This window comes from Seriola lalandi, unplaced genomic scaffold (genome assembly GCF_002814215.2).
Source record: "Seriola lalandi dorsalis isolate HSWRI2012SDOR001 ecotype SW California unplaced genomic scaffold, Sedor1 jcf7180002054901, whole genome shotgun sequence".
NCBI lineage: Eukaryota > Metazoa > Chordata > Actinopteri > Carangiformes > Carangidae > Seriola > Seriola lalandi.
Window position 1 is genome coordinate 2,992,270 of NW_019525453.1, and position 24,801 is coordinate 3,017,070.

The window sequence follows — 24,801 nt, forward strand, 5'->3', positions numbered from 1 at the left end:
TAAAAGCACACATCTATGTGCCAGCTCTTAATGAATTATGTGGTCTTTTTCTTCAACATTGGCACAAAAATCTGGAATATAATCCCATATTATACCAAAATGAATATCTTGCTTTTACATTTCAAACAAGCAATTTCCTCAAACACAGAGCTTTAACCACAGCTTCTTTGTCATCGTGTGTTCCATGCTCCTACACTGCAGTTTGTATTGTAAATTTATTTTATTCACTGTGTACTATCATAATGCATGGTTGTTGTGTTCACTGTAATTTTGTTTACAGAAGAGGAAGCTTGCAGTGCAACAGTGAGTCACACCATTGTCACGTCATGTATTCTTACCATTTGCTGCATTTGCACTGTTTACAGTCTAATATAATGGCTGCATTCAGTGTTTTTCATTTAGATGACACCATACTGGTGGTGAAGCAAAAAATAATATCACGACTGTAGGGATCCCCCCTCGCTTTCCCTTGAATGATATTTCAGGAGGAAACACATTTGTAACACAGCACGTACAGTAGTTATACTCTCACTCCCACCTCCACTCCCCCCTCCCCATCCAATTTACCAGCATGCGATGCATTCAGATTCCTGGGGGTGTATCCACACTACATGGTTCTCACATGATTGCACTGCATATTATAACTCGGGTTGGAAGCCAATGGGGTTTCGATGTGGGAGTGACGTCAGGGGGCGGATCGGTATGCTAGTGTATGTGTGTGAGCGCGTGCGTGTGTGCGCGCGTGCCCCTGTAGAAACCCCCTCCGCCAGGCAGCTCTCTCGCTCTGTACAGGCGCAGTGTGTGCAGTGTGTGCAGCTCGGCTGGCCTCCCTCCGCACTGAATGGACTAGATTCCCAGCCACGTAAGAAGCACAGCGGCACCACGGGAGAGAGGATGTCCTGCTGAATCAAGGGATAGGCCTGGGAAAGTCGGCCGGCCGTCCCTTCCTTCCTTCCAGCACCTTACAACAGCAGACATAATAGACAGACGACACTTTTCTTCCATTGGAGTAGACCAAGAGAAAGAGAGAGGACGTCGACTCCCGCACACAAAGAGCTACAGCAGTTTTTCCGGATGGGGTTTTCTCCTTATGTGGTAGATGACAATCGCCGTGCATGGATATGATCCTGGGGAACAAGGCCGTGCACTGACCTGGTACTAGTTAGCCAAGGAAGCTAACTAGTTAGCTCTGCACCTGCTAGCCATCATTTGTCTGTTAAATTTCAGCTAAATTCAGCCGCTATAATTAGCTTGCAAAACTTGCTTTATATATTTTGCTCTTGCTTTTTTTTACTGTGCCTGCAAGCTATTTTCAACAAATTGTTTCCGTTTTATGAAACGTGCCATACCATTAACCGGCAAGATAAGCTAGCAAACAAGCTGCGGTTTAACTTAGCTCTCTTCATTCATTGTAGAAGCCGACTTTTGGTAGCCTTTGTTGCAGTTTTGTCCTGCCTGTTCGCACTGCTTACGTTAATGAAATTGCAGCAGGTCTGTGAAAAGGGTTTTCAGTCGGCTAGGGGCAGTAATTCAGTTATTTTGGCCTGGCCTTATCTGTTGAATGGAAAAAAAGTGGGGCAAATGAACAGTTGAACTGCAAAAAAATTACAGACCCCGTTTTGTATCAAAACCAACGAGCCAGCTTTGCCTGTTGATAGTCTGCCATTTCCAGCAGCAGGCTGCAGCTAAATCAATTCTTCATCTGTTTTTTTTTTTGTATTTTGTTGAAGAATTACTAAAGTATCGGACGATTTGAAATTGCACTGAGTTTACAACAAAGTGGTCCACTAATCAAGTAGGAGAAGAACAAGCAGGAGGAAGGCCCCGATATTGTGGAGTTATCGCACTTATTCCTCATGAACATACAGAGGTCAAATCCAATTAACATTTCACGTTATGGGAGATCGCGGCACAAATCGCACGATTTTGAAGAATTATCTTGCTTAAGGACTGCAGAGTCGCACCAGAGTTTCAGCCCCAACCTCGGGTCCCCCAGCCCGCCGGAGACCCCGGACTCCTCGCACTGTATCTCCCGCATCGGGGACTACCTTTTGTTGGAGCCACTGGAGGGAGATCACGTATTCAGAGCCGCCCACCTGCACAGCGGGGAAGAGCTCGTATGTAAGGTTAGTAGGCAATGTGGTGGAGTCGTCCTACCTTCATGTTCCCAAAATAGTCTCTCAGAACAAAATGTAGTGCTCTTACAAGCTCACCACCTTTGCATTGCACTTGCATTGCCACATGAATGACTGGTTTTATTTCAATATATATTGCCTCAAATGCATTGAACATACTATACAGAGAAGTATATAGTTGGTGTCTATGTCTTGACTATTGCAGAAAGTCCACCCCTCTCAACTTTTGAATAATTGTTTGAATTGTAAATAGAGAGCTGGCAGAGCAGCCTAATGGAAAAAGTGAATGGGGCGAGCTGCGTGGTTTGGATTGCATGATGTAACGTTGACAAAGGAGTGAGTAACCACGCACACACTCCTCTCAGTGCTATTCTAGCTTACCCATGGCTTCTCTTTTTCATAGTGTGATGCTATAATCATTTCAGCCTTGGTTTTATATTTGGTATAAGCATAGTAATATTGCATCTTTGACATCAAATATTATTAATTCAAATCTTTTGAGGACAGTTGTATTGAGAGGAAAACAACCAACGCTAGAGAACTTTACAAGTTCAGCCAGCTGCTGTGACAGTGGCTGCAGCATTGACTTCTCTAACCATAAGAAATAAACCACTATTCCCTCAGAGTCTTTCCACACCAAGTGGCTTGATGGATTGAGATGATATTTACATGCACGGTTGGACTCATAAGGCATGACATATCCAATAATCTGTACCTTTTGACTTGAGATAATGTTTTGTCATGGCAATAACAAATTAATGGCCTTTAGCACATCCTGTGAGCTAACTGCTGTTTGACCTCATCTGCTTCGTGCTGGTTTCAATACAGCACCAATCAATCCCCTTTTGCAGGATTGATCATTCCTGCCAAGCTGGAAGCTCAGGTCACAACTTAAGATCTCGAGAGCTGTGGGGTGTATATGTATTGACTGCTAGCGGAGGACCCCCCTCACCTGAACTGGTTGTACTGAAAATCAATTGGGGGGTTACTATGGAAACAAAAGGACAGTGCAACCACCAGGCTGCAGTACAATACTGTGCACTAACATGAAGCTTTGACTTTGCCTCTATGTAACCTCAGTCCCTATGCCAAAAAATTAAAAAAAACAAGTCTGGTGTCATGAGAATGTGAATGCTCATATTTTGGTTACATTTTGCTTAATTAAAGGGCAATTTGAAGCTCTTTCAGTTGGATTTAATTGTGTGTCTCCAGTGGGAAAGAGAAAAAAGCTTGACTGTTTGGCAGATGTTCTCACCCTAAGATCTTGACACCAAAACAACCTAATGAGATGTTTGCATTCATAAGTCACTCTAGATAAGAAAAAATGTCTGACTGACTAGAATGCAGACTGTAAGCATAAATGTTTCCCTTTGTTATGATTGCAGGTTTTTGACATCGGCCGATACCAGGAGTCACTGGCGGCCTACTTTGCCCTGGGCCAGCACCATCATATTAACCAAATCCTGGAGATCTTGCTAGGCGAGACACGAGCCTATGTGTTCTTTGAGAGGAGCTATGGCGACATGCACTCTTTTGTCCGCACCTGCAAGAAGTTGCGGGAGGATGAAGCTGCCAGACTCTTCTATCAGATAGTGTCGGCTGTGGCACATTGCCACGACAACGGACTGGTTCTCCGTGACCTCAAGCTGAGGAAGTTTGTCTTCAAGAATGAGGACAGGTGAGTTCTGCTAAAACCATAGTCTCTGTTGAGAATTTACTGTGGCTTTTCAGCATTTTTTATTCTTACTTAGAATATACTTATTTTTTTCTATGCTTCATCTGTAGTTGCTATATGTGATATCTGTGTCATATCTCAGCTTACACGGAGGATAGTGTAAACTGAGAGAATGCAACACTGACATGCCTCTCCTAGATGTTATGCCGAGTACCAGAAACATAAGCCCTTTGTGTCTTCCTCAGTTGTTTTTGTGCACATGGTTAAGAAGTGGGTATATGACGCATATATATGGCATATGGAATCACCCTTGGAGAGATCATGTCAGGAAAATGTAATCATTGCACGTATTCCAACGTGGTACTTCTGTTGAACTGAAAAGCACGGACAAACAAGATACCAGGACTAGCTTTTGCATGACAAATGATCTGTTAAGCTGAGCTTTTGCTACTGCTGCACTTCTGTAGTGATTAGCAGGAGAAATCTGGGGTATCATACTTACATAGTACAGTTTTACTGACTCCTGGTGGTTGCATTTGAAAACTACACCCATGCAATCAGGCGTCTGTTGCCACAGCAACCTGAGAGCACCTTTTTTTTTTTATTAATGAAGATATTTTCTGCAATTTTAGGAGATGCTGATTAACATGCAAAACATTTTATTACACTTTTACTTATGTCATTGCTTACCAAACTAAAGGTTTTGAGAGAGGCTTCATTCAGCCCATTCTTATCTAACACCCCATGAAAGAGGCACAGCGTGCACCTCATTGCCCTCTGTCTCAAAGTATGATGTCATTCTTTGGCGCTAACTGTGGAAAAAGGAAGTTGAGCTGCTTCACATATTCAGTACGAGTCCAATGACCTTGGATGTCACACCAGACTGCTCATGGGCTTGGATGCTCAGTCCCCCTCCCCCCCCATTGAATGATTGATGGGGGTGAATTTTAAGAGTGATGGTGCAGGACAGTATTGGGTCACATTTACTATATGGCCTGTCAAGAATCCTCTTACATCTTTTCAGTCGTCTTGGATCAGTGGACATGAGAGTACAGAGATGAGAAGGCAAAGCTGCTTTAGAGACTTCAGACACTGTTCTGGCTTGAATTCAAATGTATGACAAAAGGATATGTAGTATGCATATAGACGGATAGGAACAAGACCAGACATAGAGTGATACCTGAGCAAGCTTCCACAGCATGTGTTGGCTTCCTGACCCGATTTTGTCATGGTGTTGTTAGCCTTTGCCCAAAGAAGAGCAGCCTGTTTAAAGAGCATTGGTCAAAGGTTGGCTTTGAGCCACAGCACAGCAGAGCCACAGCAGAGCCACTTCAACAAGGCCTGTTGATCTCTTCCTTCCACACCAAGCTCATGACACATTTTAGGATCAGCACACATTACATCCTGTATAGCTTAACTAAAGACAATGTGCAACTGTGGAAAAAAAAAAAAAGGGCTAAGTCTTTTTTTTGTATCTCTAAGCCCCCTTAACTGTAATTGCAGGTTTGCACATGTCCTCCAAATAAGCTGTTATCCAGGCAGTATTATGCTGTATTCTCACAGAGGAACAATGGGCATCTGGCTCAAGGAAGCAATAGAATTTTCCTGATGTGAAAATCTGAAAAAATGCTCTAAAGCATATTAATAAAGGGAAATTACCATGCTGACAATGAACCAGTGAATGGGGTTATATGAACATGCATGCACGTGTCACAGATGGCACAAAAATGTGTCTGAGCCATTGCTTTTTGGTTTCCTTTTTACCAGTAGATATTATCACACACCCTGGCTCTTTGTCTAGAGCACTGTGTCTCACGGACCTCACACGCAGATGGCAGCATTTGCATAGCCCCACAAGTGTCTCTTACCATGCATGTGGAAAATTTTCTTGCCCGAGCCCCTCAAGATTCTTTAGTGACAACGCCTCTGAACAACCAGCCATTATTATCAGCACTCAAGGGTATCTTTGCTGCTATTGTGGAGTTTAGAGAAGAGTGCAAATAGATGCTATTTTGAGGGAGAGGAGCAGGAGAAGAAAAATCCACATTGTCAGGTGCTTGATTCTCTGAGTGAAACAGTTCAATGCATGGAACTTCAGATGATCAGTCACCCGTGATTTGTGTTTCTTTTTAATTGCAGGGGTCTTTTGGAAAGCCTTTTTGTACATTGATGCTTTTTGGCTGGGTTTTGTGAAAGGAAATGTCAAACTTAAGCCCAGGGCATTATGTGCTCTACTTCCTCTGATATCCAAAAGCGATGGATCTAAAACACTTAAAATGTCCATCAGAGCAAATTACTCCACTTGAGTGTCTTTTGTATTTTTTTCTTATTTCGCATCCAAGCATTGTAACTATGGTAGTAATTATAACTTAATAACACTCACATTATCAGATGATCATTATGCTAAATGAGTTTTCCTCCCCTTGTGTGTTTCCAGAAGCCTTGTGAAGCTGGAGAGCCTTGAGGACACGTATATCCTGGACGGTCATGATGACTCCCTGTCAGACAAACATGGCTGCCCAGCCTATGTAAGTCCTGAGATCCTCAATGCCAACGGCAGCTATTCGGGGAAGGCAGCTGATGTCTGGAGTCTGGGCGTTATGCTTTATACCATCCTGGTGGGGCGCTACCCTTTCCATGACGTTGAGCCCGGCTCTCTGTTCAGCAAAATCCGCAGGGGTCACTTCAACATCCCTGAAACGCTCACACCCAAGGCTAAGTGCCTGATCCGCTCCATCCTCCGCCGGGAACCCGCAGAGCGCCTCACCTCTCGGGAGATACTGGAGCACCCCTGGTTTGCCTCCTCCGGGGCACTGGGGGGCGTCGCAGTACACGGCAGAGGAGAGAGAGAGCAGGAGCAGATGGTGCCTGAGGTGAACATGGAGGAGGAGCTGGAGCAGTTCTTCAGCTGAGCAAATACCAAGCACAAACGGACGACTCCGCCACGGTCAGCTCGCCACGCTCACAGCAGAGCCAAAAACAGTAGTCTAGAGATTAATAGGTGAACATTTGTCACTCATAATAAAGGTGTTTCCATCCTATTTCCTTTTCCACCATTTCATGGAAAACCTTGAGCCTGGCATGACAAATGGCATCTATACGTCACCTGGCGACGCACCTCCCATTCGGGGATGCTGCCGCCGGACATGCAAGTTGCAAACAATGTAGCAAATTTTCTTTTTGGATCTGTTTTGTTTAATGTGGTGCTCATAAAAGTAGACACATTCACCATTTTTGACACTATGGAAAGCATGAAGGGACAAAAGAACACAGGAAACCAAGGAGAACAATTCAAAGTGAACTGAAACACCACACCTTTTCTTACAGATTTTGTTTTGTTTTTTTGTTAGCTTTAGGTGGTACCAATTTTAACCACAGACCCAGGTTTAGAACTCACAAGCCCTAAGCAAAGGTGATTATACCTGCCTTGGGATCATTGGTTAAGAAATGGAGCAGCTTAGGTTTTTTTCTCATCATCATAATCATCATCATCAACGTGTTTGACCTCGACTTTGTTTCATAGTTAAGTTTTGTCATCTCTCATTTGTCTGGGTTTTACATTATTGAAAGTTCTGACAGTCACAAACTCCTCAATGGCCTTGTTTTCAGTAACTTGTATGTTTCTGCCTCCAGTCTCGTAAGCCTTTTCCACACTTCATTCATCACCACACTTTAATTTCTCAGTAACATTACTTTTCTAAACCATCATTTGTTTTTTGTTTTTTTGTTGTTTTAAGCTATTCCAGTCTGTTGTTACTGCTGCTTTAATATCACTCCCTAAACCTCAATCTTAAACCGTTTTCTTGGTAAGCCTCCAAACATGGCGTCATGCACTTGATGTGTTAGGTGAATGGATGATTCCACCTCTTAAAATTAGCTTCCTCTTATTTAAATTCATTCTTCAGTTGTAGGAACGAGAAGGTAACATTTATTTAAATTGTAACAGCTATATATATATATATATATATATGTATATGTGTGTATATATATATATATGTGTATATATATGTGTATATATATATATATATATATATATATATATATATGTGTATATATATATATATATATATATATATATATATATATTACATATATAAAAATAAATAGAAATATATATATATATATTTAAAATACATTGCAGGGTTTTTCTTTATTCAGAGATTCCTTTTTCATGTATGATGTAGGCAATATCTTGACACAGGACAGGCACAAAGAGGAAAAGTCTGTCTGAAGTTTTAGAATACACAATATCTTCTGTGCCAGTATTCCTGTGCCCCGACAGCCCATGCCACCCGGTCTCCCTCATTTCTTTTTAAAACTTGATACGAGATATTCAGTGGTAGTATTGCTATAACATGCTCACTCCAGGACCTCATGTTAGTTTTCTACTGCCTGCATAGGTTCTGTGAAACGATCATGCTCGGAATGGGTACCAGTGGACATGTTTTGTCGTATCTCAATGTTACTTGAATTTGTGTTTTTATCTAGTCATTGGCATGTGCCCCATGAATGCTATAGCCTGCCTAGCAGGGGGAGAAGGTTTGGGGGGATGGGGTGGGGGTGGGTGGGTGCTTGTTTTTTAAGAAAAGTTAAAAATATGAAAACTATCAATTTGCTACTTTTCTGAGTTGCTTTTCAATTAAAAAAAAAAAAAAAACTATTGCTTTTATCGTTTTTGTAGACTGAGCTACCTTTTATTTAAGTTGGTTCTGATTTGGTGCTAATGTTTAGTCCTTTTTGTTTCACAGAGGGGGGTGGTGCATGGTGGGATATCTGCCTCAGATGTTCTGATTGTATCGTAACAGATTCTGGTGTTTTGTCCAAATTTATTCAGTAAATAAATTGTGAACTGAATTTGACTTTTTCTGTTCCTTACATACAAAATAAAAGCTACTGGCTACAAACATAAACTATTTTCTTATCAAAGGACTCCTTATCAGCAGAATTTGACAAGAATACGAGAAGGCTTTTCATCTCCAAGCTACAACTGAGTGATTCCAGCTCTGATGTGGAGATTTTGCAGCCCCTTTCATCCAGCCATATATAAAATAATTATTTTTCACTTCCAGTACACTCTCAGGTGCCCTAACAAAAGCACTTCCCAGTTCATCATGAGATTGCAATCACCGAAAGAATTTGAATGGATTCCAAATGAGTGAGGAGCAAAAGGCTTTTGCTCCATCTGAACCGCTCTGTCAGCCCGGCTTCATTGAAATGATGACATACATGGGGCACGAGGAGAAAGCTCTTAAGCTGAATAATTTTCCTTGTGGTGCTCTTATGAGAGACCCATAACTACACTCTCTTCTGTTCAGTAAGACAACAATGTAGATCTGCAGGGCGAGATGACCCTCTCCGGCTCTGCTGAATCCCTCTGACGAAGAAAATCATTTCAGATTCCATTTGTTCACACATTGCTTTGACATGTGGGTATGTGGGCCAACATCTGCACGTGTATGTGTGTGTGTGTGCCCTCAGCTCTTCCACCTGTCATGTTCATGCTGGGTAATCCTGATTAAAGTTAGGTCTATCAGACAAGGCAGATAGCTGCAGTTATAGCCCAAATGCTCCCAATCTCTCTGTTCAATAAAGGATAAATGAACGTCTTTTGGCACACAATGACAATTTAAAGTCATGGGTCGTTGCTCACAACACCTACTGGTAGATTGCTGTGACACCCTTTGCATTTCTTGGCTTTGATGACACTTTGTGATACATGAAAATATAAGCCCACCTCCTCTTCCAGCTGACAGAAGATGACAGGCTGTTGAAGACTGAAAATGATTTCACAAATGAGATACTCTGACAGGCTTTCTAGGCCAGACATATTCCTGGCAGATAGATAAAAAAAAAAGAAAAAAAAGAAAAAGAAAACTCAACAGTTTCTTTGTAATCAAATGTGAAATTGACAGATCACTGTGGTGCTGTGTATTCCAGTTTTGTCAGTAGTTTATATGCAGAGCATGTTCGAAAACGGCATCTTGCTGTCATGCAAATAAAGGATGCAAGGATAAGTGTGGTGGGCTGAGCGCTCCATGGACAGGTAACTTCCCTCATGAACTTCAGCTAGAGAATGTTATGCTGACCTCTAGTGGCAACAAGTGATAGAAGAATTATTGTGGTACAGTGGTAGAAATACCTCAGTGGAAGAAATACTGCATTAAAGTAATATTTCTGCATTCAAAATTGTATTAACTAAAAGAACATAATATTATCTGCAAAAAGAATCAAAAAGTAATTACCCACACTGTGCAATATAGCCTTATTCAGTGTTAGATTATCATATATATTACTGTGTTTAATGATGATGCAATAAATGAAGGTACCACTTTCTTTTTTTTTTGGCAGTTTTTTCTAGGTTTTTTTAATTGGATAGGGACAGTGAGAGAGAAGGGATGACATGCAGCAAAGGGTCATGGGTCAGACTTTAACCCATGGCCGCTGCAGTAAGGACTGTGCCTAAGTGGGTGCCCCAGGTACCACTGTCTAATAAGCCACCCTTTATAGAGGAGGTATAAGCTGTATGACATTTTAAATGGTTATTATATAATTTAATAATGCTTCATAGATCGGTTATAAACTATAAACTTTTGGATTGTGGTCTATCCCCCCTCTGATCTTCTTGGAAAGGGCTACACAGTGTCTGGACCAGAATTCATTTATTAATGACAACTATTATCATTTATAATTGCAGACTTCTTTTCAATTACTTGCTAACATTCATGATTATCTACCAACTTTTTCTTATGGCTTAATAGAACGAGGGAAACTTTTTCAGGGGTCACCCCAGCATCTTCGTATTGTACTTCCATAGAGTTGGAGAACCCACAAGAGACAGAAAAAAAAAGTCCTTTAATTCCCACAATGCAGTCTGATAACACCTTTCATTTGACCACCCTGCCAACAAAATGCCCACTTCTTTCAAACCCTACACCTCCAGTAATGACTTGAGCACATGTTTTCAACCATATGTTGTGAATGTGAAGTCTTAATAAAACTAAGATGGACAATGATTTCATCCACACTCCACAGGCAAACCATATCACTGTTTCTGTTTTGACAGAATCTGACCGGATATATAAATTTAGAGATTTCTAGTTACAAATGTTATTACTGGTTGCAAAGATTTAAAGGCCAGTGCAGACCAGGACCGGGATTGCAGGCAGCCACATTTCTTCCCCTGCTTGCCTGCATTGCCTGTTGACAGGAATGATTCATCTCTTGTTTACACTATTCCTTCAGCACAGTGCATTTCCACCTATCTGTCAAGCTGATGGTGAAAACTGTTGACATTCACAAGCCAGTTCAAGACTTAGAAAACACTCTAAAACATCTTTGACTATGGCTCTGTTTGAGCTGAATAATTGATGCATGATTGCAGTTTATTGAAACACTATGACAATGCCTTAGCTATTCAGTTAATGGAGAAAACCATTGAAAGGACTTTATTTTTCCTTTTTGGCAATTTAATGTGTTTATCTAATGTCCTTGACTTTCTGTCAGAAAGACAAACCATCATACAGTCTGGGAGTGCTCCATTGACACTAAATGGGGAAATTAATTTCATAGAAAAAGTTTCTTTTTTTTTTTGTCCAAAATTTTAAATCCAAGTAAGCTATAGTGGCACTGCTGATTCAAAAACATATGCAGTGACCTGCAGCCCTACAACATCCTGCTGTCACAGTAATCTTCTTTTGCAATCCAATCTCTGTGGAGCTTAATATCAGTGTGAGATAACAGATTTAGAGAGGAAGTACTGTGGGCTATTTTCTCTGATGAGTGGGAGATATTAATAATACCATCTCCCTACTGTGAGAGTTAGATAGACCCAAAGCTGACAAATTGATGAATTCCCTGTTATTATTTTTCCCACATTTCATGCGTTGAATAGGCAGAAGGATCTTTACACCTGGTTTGCCCTATAATGTTGAAGGAACACGGATGTTTGTTCAATTTGAATCTAGACGTGTGATACTGCACTGTAGATGACGCTCATATCGAGATGGTTATTCAGCCTGGAGGCTAGATTAGCATCCGTAAACGCTGAACAAACAAACTTACTTTGGGAGCAGTGTTAAAAGGAGCCATCCCCATGTCCCCTAATGTCTACTCATATGTGCTCGTTTCCTTGGCTACACCCAATTACAACTAATATGGGAATTAAGTCAGTAGTGTCATCATGTTTACCCAGAAGCAAAGGGAGGAAACATAATGACTCACCCTGAATTATGTCATGTCTGTGTGTTTATGTAATGGTCTTATTTCTGTCAGCACGCAGAACGAGAGAGTGACATCTCAGCACTTACTCCTCAGATACTCCTCAGTTCCTCAGCAGGAATACATGTATGATGTAATTCAATTAACTCAGCCTGAGACCCATTTTGATTTTATGTAACCCAGAGGAACAACACCGCTGTCTCAGAGGGCTGAAAGTTTTTCTGTGTTCCACCAACCTACTCCAATTAAGGTTAATGGCATGGTTGTGTAACGATCCTGCTACAACAAGGCCCTTTTCAAACACCACTGCTATTGTATCTGGGCTTTGGCAGAATACAGGCGTCCCCCAGTAGACCCAGTAGGCTATGAAGGTGCTTCATGTGAGCTGGTCCCCAGGCACAGCAAGGTGCACATGGTTACCCTTGGGTGTTTTGGCAGCAGAGTTTTGTGGCAGGGCACCAAAGAAAACACACAGACAACAGATGGCCTCTGTTGTCTTCCACCCAGCCATGAGGCTTCTGCTGGCTCCGGGTAACAAAACCCACTGAGCAACAGAAACGCAGAGAAGCCTGTGACTCAGTCAGGTGGAGTTTGTGAGTCATATGTGTACTAGTTTCCCTACACTGTAAATGATCAACAAGCATCACATTTAATATAGAATTTCAAAACACTTTATTTGAACTAATAAGTACAGTATATGTTCTTCCACATTGCTAGTAATTATTAATGAGGGCTGGTGTCACATTTTCTTCAATGGTGAATATGTAATTTACATAATCTAAATTCAGGCTGGTTCCAGTTCTCTGTAGTGCACACACATAGAAAAGGTTATGTTCTCCCTCGGTGTTGGAAAAAGAGATTAAAGATAATTGCTTTCAACACTAGATGGTGCTCAGCAACAGAGTTTATGAGTGGAAGCTGTTAACAGACACATGCTGGTTAAAGGTTCATTTTAAAAGACACACACACACACACACACACACACACACACACACACAGAGGTAAACATGCATACAGTATATAGTAGATGATCACTGCAATAAGTGCTAAAGGTTTAAAATTCAGCACAAATTGTTCTGTTGTAACCTGTTCCTTTTAGAGTCTTGTTCATTATAAGGAATAATCAAAGGTAAAGCTTTGGAAAAAACATCCTTAGTTATCATTTATTAAGACTTTAACAGATGAAACTTCAGATAATCTGAATCAGGACCATGTGAGGTGGTTTGATCAGATTAGATTGACAGTGGTCAAACAACCCACCAATTTACATTAGATTCTACTGGAAATGTTGCTAAAACATGACTGGTGCACGTGATTATGTGACATCATTATTTTCCAATCATACTACATCACTACAAACGAGTGAGAACAGTCAAAAACACTAATACAAAAATCTCTCATGCGAAAGAACCTAATCCGTTCTAACTCAGAGCAAGAAGCTGATTGAGAAAATAGGTTTTCAGGGCCTTCAACCCCCTTGTCTGCATACATTTAACACTAGAAGAACACGGACTGATCACTGTCCTTTAAATGTTTGTGTAGTGGAAAACATGATGGTGTTAATCTGGTAATTAACTCTTAACAAGCCATTTAGTATCAGTTTAAACCCAAGGAAGCATAACACCCCCACCCCACCCCATGCTTTTAAAAATTTCTCAGTCCAGTGAATAACAGTATATTACACTCCAGGGAGCCCGGAAGTTATGAGTTCGTCAGCCCTCACATGCGGTTGGAGGAAATACAAGCATCATCCCAATTAAGTGTTTGGAATATTTTTATGCAAGTTGCTTGTATTTGACACTTTACCCCAAAAATGTTTGTTTTTATCAAGCGTTGCCCCAATTATCTGGTCAGTAAGCAGCATAATCAGAGCCTCAAGATGACAGAGTAAATTGGAGCGTGGTCTTGCATGCTGTCTCTGCTTTTCACACTCTTTTGTCAATACCCAATTATCCTCTCTGTTGCTTTCCCCACTGATATCGCATGACTTAAAATAGCTTTTTAGGGCATTGTTTTCTAATTGCAACAATCTAAAGTGACTTGACGCATTGATCAACCATTAATGGCTTCAAAGAGTGAGAGTAGGCTGCAGCAGAAGAGACATGACAGAACATTTTCTCACAGGGTCACTGCAGAAGTTATGTCTTAGGTAGTTTTTCTCCCCCTGCAAATTGCTTAACATGGTGATGAAGCAACAGTTTGAGCTGTTTCATTGCCGCTGACATCTGTGGTTGGTGTGTGCATTGCTCATATAAGGACAGCTATATTGACTGCAGGTGTTAGATTAAGCACTGGCTGTTTTATGCACTAAACCTCATCCTGTAATTATTGGAAATCCAGTTGTCCTGAGACCCCAGGCATGTATGAAACTACAAGCATTGCAGGAACTAATGTTTGTGATAATTATCTCCATGTTTGTCAAGGATATTGTGTATGTCTCACTGCTGATCATCTTTATTACTAAGATGTATGCAACCTCATTTACTGGCTTTTGTAGATATATATAGAAAGTCCATAATATAAGATAAGACCGTCCATGATAAATGATCAGCATACTGTATTGTAAATACCCAACGGCATTTCTGCTAAACAGACAAGCAGTTTTCCCATATCAGTGCAGGCTGGTCATATTACTTTATACTTTACAGCCTTTTGTTATCACTCAGAAATATGGTTTTCACAGAGTGACACATGAGGAAGACTAGAAATAACATGCTATTTTTGTTTCTGTAACCTTTGGTGGAGCAACTTGCACTGCTAAATATCAACTGAGAATCACGGAGCAGTTTCAGTCCTGGTGGGCTGACTTGTGGATCCCAAAAGCTTTAAATCATCTGGCTCAATGAATCAGAGTCTTGACTGAGCCAAATTGCCTGAGTGTGCCCTGTGGGAGAGATAATTGGGTGAAACAGGTTGTTTTGTGCCTTACTGAGGTACAAGAGAAGCGAGAAAAAGGAGAAAACAACATGGACTTCTCATTTTAGATAAAACCTCTGAAGCGTGCAGTGTCTAGTTTTTGTTCAGGTTGAGTTTAGGTTTTTCAATAAAGCAGTCAGAAGACTGTTACATCCTGCATGTCTGAAAATAACTGGGGGCTATTTTTGCACATGAATAAAATTTTGTGTACAACTTAAAAATACAAGCCTTGATCCGGCCGGACCCAAGTTAGCATCGACAAAATGTGTGATGTGATAAACCAAGATTGACCCAAGAATATATTTTGACGAAAACTAAAGGAAATACGTTCATGGATTGAACGATACAACGGACACCACCAAATCAACCTGCAAGGACTGTTTTTATTTGGGGGCCTCTTGGGGTCAGCAGGAGCAAGCTGTGAACTAGAGTTCTGCACAGGCCTAAAACTTAGACCCAAAGCAATCTGACAGAATCTACTGCCAGTGTTTAAACCCTGAACCTGACTCGAGGCCCAATGCTATATTTTTTTTTGTTTGTTTGTTTTTTTTTTAAATACAAAGTTTTATGCTTCCTCTGGAAAGATATTCTCGCATATAAAACAGCACCAAAAACAGGTTAACATCATATAGCCCGGGTTTAGTGGCAATACATACTTTGCAATCAACTATCATGCGAGTAACACTGCAGCATCTGAAAAATAATAAATAATAATGAATTATCTTCCTCAAAAAGTTAACAGATCAACTTTGTCTTGTCTGAATATCAACCAGATGAATGTGGCTGGTAAACTCATGCAGTACAAAGAGTCATAATCCAGAAGAGGAACTTTGTACAGTTAAATCACTGTGCTCTTTAAGTGTAGGATTGTGGAAGAAGAAATTTGCCTCCACTGTAAATGATTTTAGCACTGCTCCCCTCTGGACAACCAATCAGGGCCTGACCCAAGCCCTAAACTTTACACAAAGAAAATGGCCTGACAACATGTTGTTGGGACCCATGGGGTTCGGGCCAGGTTAGCAAGCAGTTTCCTATTGACGCATCATTAGACACAGAGCAACAAACAACAATGAGAGGGGTGAGAGTGAACAACAACGGTAAATTTATGGCCAGAAAACAAAAACAATGAGCACTTCTATAGCAGCTTTAGATTTGTTGACGAAAGGCATTTTTGTTATTCCCATTCGGCAAGTTTACACACTATTTAATCATGGAAATGTATTACGCTAACTTTGATACAAACTACTTAAACATGAGAGGTAATGTAAAACATGGCTGACTGTAGAAAAATCGGCATTGCTTTCTGATAACCAAGCTGCCCATAAAATAGCAGTTGTTGCCTTTTTACTGCAAATATCAAATGCACAATGTAGCCTGTTAAGTGTTTAGTTTCAGTGTCTGCTGAGCCCTCTTCATGCCAATTATCCAGTTCAGTAAGAAAAAAAGTTTTGCCCCTTGACCCCACTTATCATTCTGCTGTGTTTTTAAATTCACGCTCTGCGATGAACAGTTCTACACACACACACACACACACACACACACACACACACACACACAAAACACCCACACACAAGCCCACACTCACAATCAGACACAATGAATGCCAGACAACTCTGTAGAGTCGTGATGTAATTAGACTTGTTAACTGGAAGAGAGCCTTTCGCCACCTGCGGCAGTAAGAGTGTGAGTGTGTGGTCATCTCTACAGAAATAGGCCTGTTAATTGTTTTGGTTTCCAGGCATCCATGGTGGAGGAGCAATGTGACAATACGATTTCTTGTTGCTCTCAAGTTACACTTCAAACTGCACAACCTGCCTGCACAAAGGGACATTGTGTTCAGTTTGCAGTGTTTATTGTCATTGGACTGGCAATTTAATTCACATTCCATCCATATAAAAAAAACCCAAAACAAAACACTTGAACATCAGTGCAAGAATGGCAGCCATTCAACCACGTACTAACCACCTGTGTTCACTGACAAGCAGAAAGATAAGGAACATCTTGTTAGACAGGAGAAATATTTTGCATGAAAAAACAAAGACAAGGTAAAAATGCCTTTGATAGTTTCAGAGGGTGAGCAGCATAAATGCCATTATGATTTAATGCAGGCCAAGTACCTCCACCCAAAGGCTCCTTTTTTTTTTTAGCAACATTTACTTTCCTGAAAACTTGGCATTGCTGCTCCATTCTCTTCACAGGAGCAGAATCACCCTGAATATAAATTTTGCCCAACTTGTTGTCCTTTTTTTTTTTTTTTTAATGCTGTGAATCCTTTTTTGAAGATGCCCTTAATGTGCCACGCTAATGATGTTAACATTCATTGATTTTCCAAGGCTGATCAAAGAATCGTAGCAGCTAATTCATCATTTAAAGAAGCAAATTCTTTGCTGGTCAGATCATGATCTGCAAAAAAGAAGTGGTTCAGAGGCTGAACCTATGTTCTTTCATTTCCAGACAGATATGGATTTCATAATGGATAAACACAGACTCACTGTCTCCTTCATTTCCTCCTAATAGAATAAATCTGTTGACGCTCCCCTTTTCTGTAATTCTACTTAAAACAATATTGCCAACACGAGTCTCCCACACAAGGGTGGGGTCTATTTTAAACTATTATATTGCTGTACTGAATATGTGAAAGAACTAAAGATTTTATCTGCTCGTGCCTATAAAGGAATTTCATTTCCAACATGCAACGAAATTGTATTTTTTTTTATTAAAACAAAGATGAACATGTGTGCCATCCTCCAATGTTTCAAAATAGAATTGAACCTATACCACAAATAGCATTAACCTTATAAATTCAAAAGTTGGTTTGAGATTAAAAATTCCTGTCCATTTTTAAAGATAATTGCTTTCAACACATTCCATTTTAGAGTTAATGTTACAAGTTTAAAAATAGTACAATAATATAATACGTGAATTCGGTATACAGATGATAATAAATAGATGTGAGTTACATTTTTTCATGCTTTTATGGGGCTAAGATATCAATCAGTTTGCAATGGAGCACACATCAGGTGCTACTTTATCCAGGTGTTTCCAGTCCTCACTCAGAATTGGGTTCAGGCTTTTAGCTGTAAGTTATTTGATTTAGAAATATTTCTAGAGACCTGGCTTGAGGTTAATTTATTGAACTCTACCACCATAGATTTTGCATTTCTCCATTTCACACCCTGCTAGGCATTTATTCAGAATCATGCAAAGGTTGCACAAAAAACTTCAACTTGCTTTGCTGAAGCATTGTTAAGCAATGTGGAAGTGACATGCTTGCCACGGTACTGCTACTACTGCTACACTCATAGAAATATTGCACACTGTTTGACAAAGGACATACTGTACACTGGCCATAAAAGAATAGCTCTAGCGCAGCTGCTAAGTGAAGTAGCATTGATGGCAAAGTGCAAAGTACAACTGGGCTCGAAGTAAATAATAGATAGAAGTTGATCGATCGTCTGTGGAAGTGAATGAAAATATCAACCGAGAAAAGAAAAGGTTCCCTGGTTACGTTTTACAGTTCTCTAACTCCACTATAACTTTTCTTTTTAAAAACTCTATTGCACTAGACACAAAACTCCTGTGTGGAAGGCATAGGGCTCTCTACTTTATCTATCAATTTATGGTCTTTTTTCATTCTGTTCCTTTGGATTATACAGAAAATAAATCCACCAACAGCAAGATAAAAAGACAGCGAGACTCATAGAAGAAGTTGTATTTTTTTCCCACTGCCCCCTGAGCCCAATTACTGTTGTTTACAGGCGCCAGATTTTGTCACATATAGGGTACAGTAAAGAGCATGAGTAACACGGTGCCCTGCAGAATCACTGGCACTCTAGGTAAGTGACTGCAAAATAACCTGTGAAAGATAACAAAACGAGTTTCTACATGCCCACGCACACAGAGAATAACAGAGTTTTTTTTATTATTTTTTTTTTTATTCAGACAGACATCTTTGAAATCTATTTTCCAAAAACATTTCCAGTTAAGTTTTCAATTAAAATGAGTAAAATACTACTGGCAAACTTGTCACAGGTTCTTGTAAATATGTTTATTTCCTATCTTTTCCACTAAAATTCAAAACACCTTAGACACATGTACTTAAGGTTTTTTCTAGATCCTGATCTGTTCCAATACCAAGCTTCTAATATTATTAAATACTCATAGGTTATCTCTTTGCTGTCACCGCAGATACAGATACACTACAATTTTGTTAATTATCATACAACAACAGCCCATTGTTCCCTGCTTCTCTTTGTATTTCATCTTTTTCAAGGCTGCCATTGACTGTGGAGTTGTACTGCGCGCCCTGCTCACCCCCATCTTTCTCTCTTCTTGATTTCTGAGTCATGCTATTAAATGTAAGCCTATCATCATCGAATAGTCCCACAGTGCTTGCTCCATCACCGAACATGATACTCATTTCCTTTGGGGGAGAGTCATTCAATAAAAACAGAATCTAGATCGGGAGCTTTGTTTGTACAATGTAAAAGTCCTTTTTTAATTCAAACTGGTACCTGCTGGCTCAGATTAGGCTCACTGGACTCTAGAACAAATTACACCCCTTTGCACATCATCTCACATGCTGCCATGGCTGAGAGGCACAGCTGCAAGACTTCTGAAATTACTGCAAAATAGAATTTGACCCCTGATAAGGCCCACTATCTATTCTGCCAAGTATGACATTTTGATGCTGCACTGGTTGTCTGGATAGAGTGGGAAGCACTCAAGCATTTTACCCAGGCCTTTTGGAGTGCATATACTTATCTTGTATACTGCGGTAAACATGATATTTATACTCTGCTACGGTTAAAAGTCAATATTTTACTGTCTTGCCCTTTTATAGATCAGACAACAGCCATTCGACAGCCAGGTACAACAAAACCAATAGAAAAATTAGGTGTTAGTTAAACACCTCTGTACAGTCCTGAAAAGAGGTCTAATTAGGCAACATAAGTGAAATCAAACACTATCAATGCAATCAATTATACTTACTTTCATTGTTTAATCCAGCATGTATCCTTGAGCTCTAACAAATATGCAGAATATAATTACTTCCTCAAAACACATTAGCAAAACCAAGTTTTTAAGTATTTTAAATCTGGTGAGTCTTGCTATACTGCCTACAGCAGGGTCAGAGCTGGTTCATTAGTTAAATCTGTAATGAACATGGCATATGACCAAAACACAGAATAAAACAACTCAGCATTTAAAATACACTACTTATCAATAGTCCACTAGCAATTAACGTCCCACAGGCCTTTTTCACAGCACACACTAGGACTTGTCATGACAGGAAAAGCACAGGTGTTATTAATAACATTAACTATGGCTCTGTTCTGTTCAAGTGTAACAGTAAAGCCAAGACAAGGAGCAGAGCACCGGCACCCTGACACCGAAGCAGCTTAACTGAACTCAGCCATAATTAATTCCTTATTTACACCTATGCTTTTGGTTATAATGCCTTCTGTGAAAAAAGGCCATTTGAAATAAATAACAGCTGACTCCAAGATCATACTGTGGTAGATTTATGCGGAAAGTTTGAACACGGTGTTTTTTATCGCTTCAGGCTCAGCTTGAAGGTGTGTAGCGCTATCCATGACATGTGTGATGTCACCAAACACTACGCACTAACGAGCATGATGACAAAGTTTCCAGCGTCTCAATTGACTGATAGAGACGTCAATCGAACGGCGTGTACACACCCACGCAGTCCTGAGAGGAGAGCTAATCAAGCAAAGTGAAAACACCTGTGTGAATGTACCATGCGCACATACAGTAGGGGCAGTGAAAGAAGAGTAAACGTCATGTGTCTCTGAGCGGGTGATAATCCATCAGGTAAGAGCAAATAGCCCCTTAAGCAACAACTGGAAAGCTTTAAAAAGAGGTTGTGAAGATATGGACAGTATTTACCGGTCCTCTGTGGTCTAAAACAGCGGATTAAAAGGTTTCTGCCTGAGTTAATTGTACCATAAGTATTCTATCTAAGAGGCAGCCAAGATAAGAGCTGGTTGAATTGTTTAAATGTAAAAAAAAAAAAAAAAAAAGAAATAAAAAGGTGCTGCAGCTAAATGGAATTCCGGCATCAGTCATTTTACTGTCTGCACCCAGCTATGTTTTTTCAGTCATGTCAAAAATGTATTTTTATGAAAAAGGCCCATTCTTATTCAAGGCCCATTGTGGCTGTCTGTTCCTAACTTCATGTAATTCCTTATATGCTTGACCGCGTCACGTTGCTCAGTGTGTTCGTGGAAAAGTGGTTAGGAAAGCAGAAAGGGCATTGATTTTAGGAGATTTGGATCCAGCCAGAGAGTGGCCTGCTGATTTTCATTCTAGCCATCTAATCAGGGGCTGATTTACAACTAGGATGCAAAGTGAATGTAATTGCCAGCATTTAATTACCAGGTAGGCTGGAAAAACAGCAGTGCTCCGGATACTGCTGGACCAAGAATGAAAAAGAAACTGCATTAGAGGATGGTTTCAGTGAGATGTTGACCTGTGGAAAAATCCTCCATGAGCATTTTTTAAGCATGTCTTCATAGCCTGGAAAATAGTCTTTACTGTAAACGGATGTTAAATAATCATAGCTGTTGATTTTCTCTAGAGAATGGAATAAAAATGTCTCCAAATGTGGGCCTGCATGCATCTACAGAACTCCCTCAGTGACCCCTGATGATCCCAGGACCCTTCTTGTTAGGACGTGCCGGATCGTCCGTGCTGATGCTGTACTGCGAATACGGCTCTGCAGGTACATGCAATTGCACACAGTGGCGGGTGGGAGGCGCTGTAGGGCTTGTGTGAGCAAAACAAATTGAAAGGGGAGGAGCAGCATCGGGAGTAAAGTGGCCACACGGTGTGCCAGTCCGTCCAAGCAGTCGCTTACATCTCAGATCCGCCGCCACCGCGCAGCGAGCACAGAAAGACGCGTCTGCCAAGTCCTGACCACTCCACTTGGTGACGTGCAGCGCGGACCAGAGACAGGCCACTAACCGACCAGCACACAGCCGCTACCAGTGCACAGTGCTCTTCCTTTTGCAGTAAAATGCAACAGCAGTCTTTGAGGGATAAAGACAGCATTCATACATAAGCAGCGTCGTAGCGAAACAAGGACAAACGCCGGGGGACAGGAGCAGCGAGCGGCCGGGTAGGTGAGCGCTCAGTCAGCGGTGGTGGAAACAGTCGCTACGCTGACTGTGTGTACGCTTAATTTTGACGTCCTTTTGTGTCAGGAGTTTAGACTGCACACGGGCACTTGTCCTATCATGAATGAATGAGAGGAGGATCATCAGTTTCACTGCCACCCCTAAGCTGAGGACCATAGCCTACTAAATGGTGTGTGCGGCGCTCACGTTGTGCGCAAGCGCTCCTGCAAGAAAGAAAAAACTAACTTCACGTCTCGGAGCTTGTGAGAGAAACTAGGAAAATAGTCAGGTAGTGGTTGATAATTTAACACTAACTGTTGGTGACCGCTGCAGCTAAATTTCTAATAGAAAGCATTCAGAAACGTCTCTGAATTTAACTTCAATCAGTTTAATATGTATAAAATATTCTCTAAATTGATCTTACTGAGCCTTAAGTTGTTAACAAACTATTGCGTAATATAGAACAAATGGTTAAATAAATATTAACTGTTATGTGGCTTTACCTTGCGCTACATCTTTGAATTTATGCATGGAAATAGAGACTTGCATAAGCCTAAATGTCACACGTGCACGGATTGCATTTGAAATATTTCCTTTTTTTCTCCCTAGCTATATGCACTCTGTAATATTCCTTAAGTCTATTTATAAAACTCTATTATTATACTCTACAGCTGTATATAACGTGTAGCTTACACTGCAAGACCCATCCTCCAGACAACAAAGCATTACTCATCACAAGTCCCATGTGATGTTACAGTGAAGTGCCATAGTCTTAGTTGTGAACTGGAGCACTGGTTGTGAGGGATGCTGCCTTTTCTTGGCAGAAAGTTGCTGATGAATCCATCTATTTAGAAAGCTGCCACTCCACCACGGACAGCAGTGTTTTAATTTTCCTGGCAAGTGAGAAGCTATTGATGAGAGAATGAAGTTGGTACTAATGGTAGTATTATCACATTTAGTCTGCAGTCCATATTTAGTATGATTTATTACCAACTGTCATACCCAAAACCGCACTTGTCAATCCTGGTCTTGGCACTGATGCCTGTTTATGAGTCCTGGCATGAGCGTGTGTTACTATATATACACCCGACTTTTCTGTATGTGTTTCTGTTCCTAAATGGATGTACCCGGGTGTTGTTATTGTATTAACGGGCCAAGCATGTGGGGCAGGAGCAGGACACACTTCCCTGCTGATGACATTTGAAAACCTAGCAGGCTATCGTGAATCAAGGCGGGGATTAAGGGCTTTAGTCCTAGTCCTCCCTGAACAGGCAGGGAGCTCTGCGCCCGATGAGGTAAGACAATGCATTTGCCTCAGAGCCGGGGCCATTTAGCAGGGGTCTTCTCACCTCATCTGCTGCGTATGACGGAGAGCTGTCTCTGCATATTTAGAGTAACCAGTCACCGTAGGTGAATGATTATACAGCCGCAGCATCAGCAGCTTTGTACAGAGGTGTATATTTGTGTGTATTAAGCCACAGAGCCTCATTGTCAGGCGAGGCACACCTCTGTGGAAGTATTGCAGTTTCTCTAGTTTGTCACAAGCTTCTTTACAATAAACTCAATCAGGGATAATCCTTCTATATCAAACGCGATTTAGGTTGGCCTGGGGAACCGCTTTGGCCTGAGGAATTCATTTAGAAATTTCCCCAAGGCATTTATCCTATTAGTAAAGGCCAAGCGAAAACAACTCCTGTTGTTATGGTCAGCAAGTTACAATACTGTGGCTGAAGGCCGTTTATGTATTTAGTTTTCATTTCACCCCGTCCTCCCAAGTAGGAGAGCTCTTTGGCAGGGTAAGGGGAGCATGATTTGATTGGTGTGTATACTGGGCTGTAAATAGACGCAAAGAAAGCAGGACAGATGAAAATGAGGTACAGTATATTCTTGTGCTTGGATGAAGTTGTGATCCATTGGGTTTTGCCTCTGGTGATGGACTGCAGTTAAAAGGAGTCCAGGAAACAGAAGCCTTGCCAGCCTTGCAAACCAACATGACCGCAGAAAGCCAGGCTCTCTGTGTTTTTCATGTTACAGCAGTCAGATAAACACAATGGTGCCTCGGCTGCTGTAAGGGAGCATCATGGAAGAGATCGAGCCATTTCTACTGTCTCTTTTCTTAAGTATGTACACATAACCCGTCTGTTTATCTGCACCCGCTCATCAAAGCAAAAATATTAATGTGTGAATGTAGCCGGCAATTACACTGATTCTGGTGGAGCAGTAGGTATTAGAAGGCCAATCTGGACCAGCCCACCCTGAGTCAAAATCAAATGGGAGAGGGATTGTGCATGTTTTTATACCCTGCTGGAAAATGAACTCCATTTTCTCCCTAGTTCAAAAAGGGTTTCCTTTTTTGTAATCACATTTCAAAGACATGGACTGGCAGATTTTTAATTAAAGTGTCTTTCATAGGCTAGTTTGAGTCAATGTGCGCATTTATTCTGTGTATAGTTTACCTGTAATACAAATGCAGCGGTCGGTGCCCTTTCAGAAATGACTGAGCAATGTTGAGCATAAGCAGAAAAATACAAACACTATTAGTCACTTCTTTGTGGTCCACTGCTCACCTGGCTAAAAGACTGTTAGCTGCTGGAGACGCTGCATATTAAATGATTGTTATCCTAGAGCGTGGAAACTGTTCCTTGTCTTTTTGATTAGAACATTTTCAGAAGATTGAGGGGGGGGGGATCTGTATTCACTCGCACCACTTTAATATCTG

At 40.9% G+C, this 24,801-nt stretch overlaps 2 protein-coding genes across 3 annotated transcripts in view; both read left to right on the plus strand.

The window, feature by feature from the left end:
• The first annotated feature begins 773 nt into the window (after nt 1–773).
• On the plus strand, nt 774–7,777 carry trib2 (tribbles pseudokinase 2). The gene is made up of 3 exons (XM_023430228.2): nt 774–2,126; nt 3,521–3,813; nt 6,248–7,777. Exons 1-3 carry the CDS (start codon nt 1,857–1,859, stop codon nt 6,720–6,722), a joined length of 1,038 nt encoding a protein of 345 aa, XP_023285996.1. The 5' UTR covers nt 774–1,856; the 3' UTR covers nt 6,723–7,777.
• A 14,043-nt stretch (nt 7,778–21,820) lies between these two features.
• The window catches only part of klhl29 (kelch-like family member 29), a 202,479-nt gene continuing 199,498 nt past the window's right edge, over nt 21,821–24,801 (plus strand). For both annotated transcript variants that reach the window (XM_023430264.2, XM_023430263.2), the window contains exon 1: nt 21,821–22,084. The gene's annotated coding sequence lies outside the window, so the exon portion shown is untranslated. The remainder of the gene's footprint in view (nt 22,085–24,801) is intronic.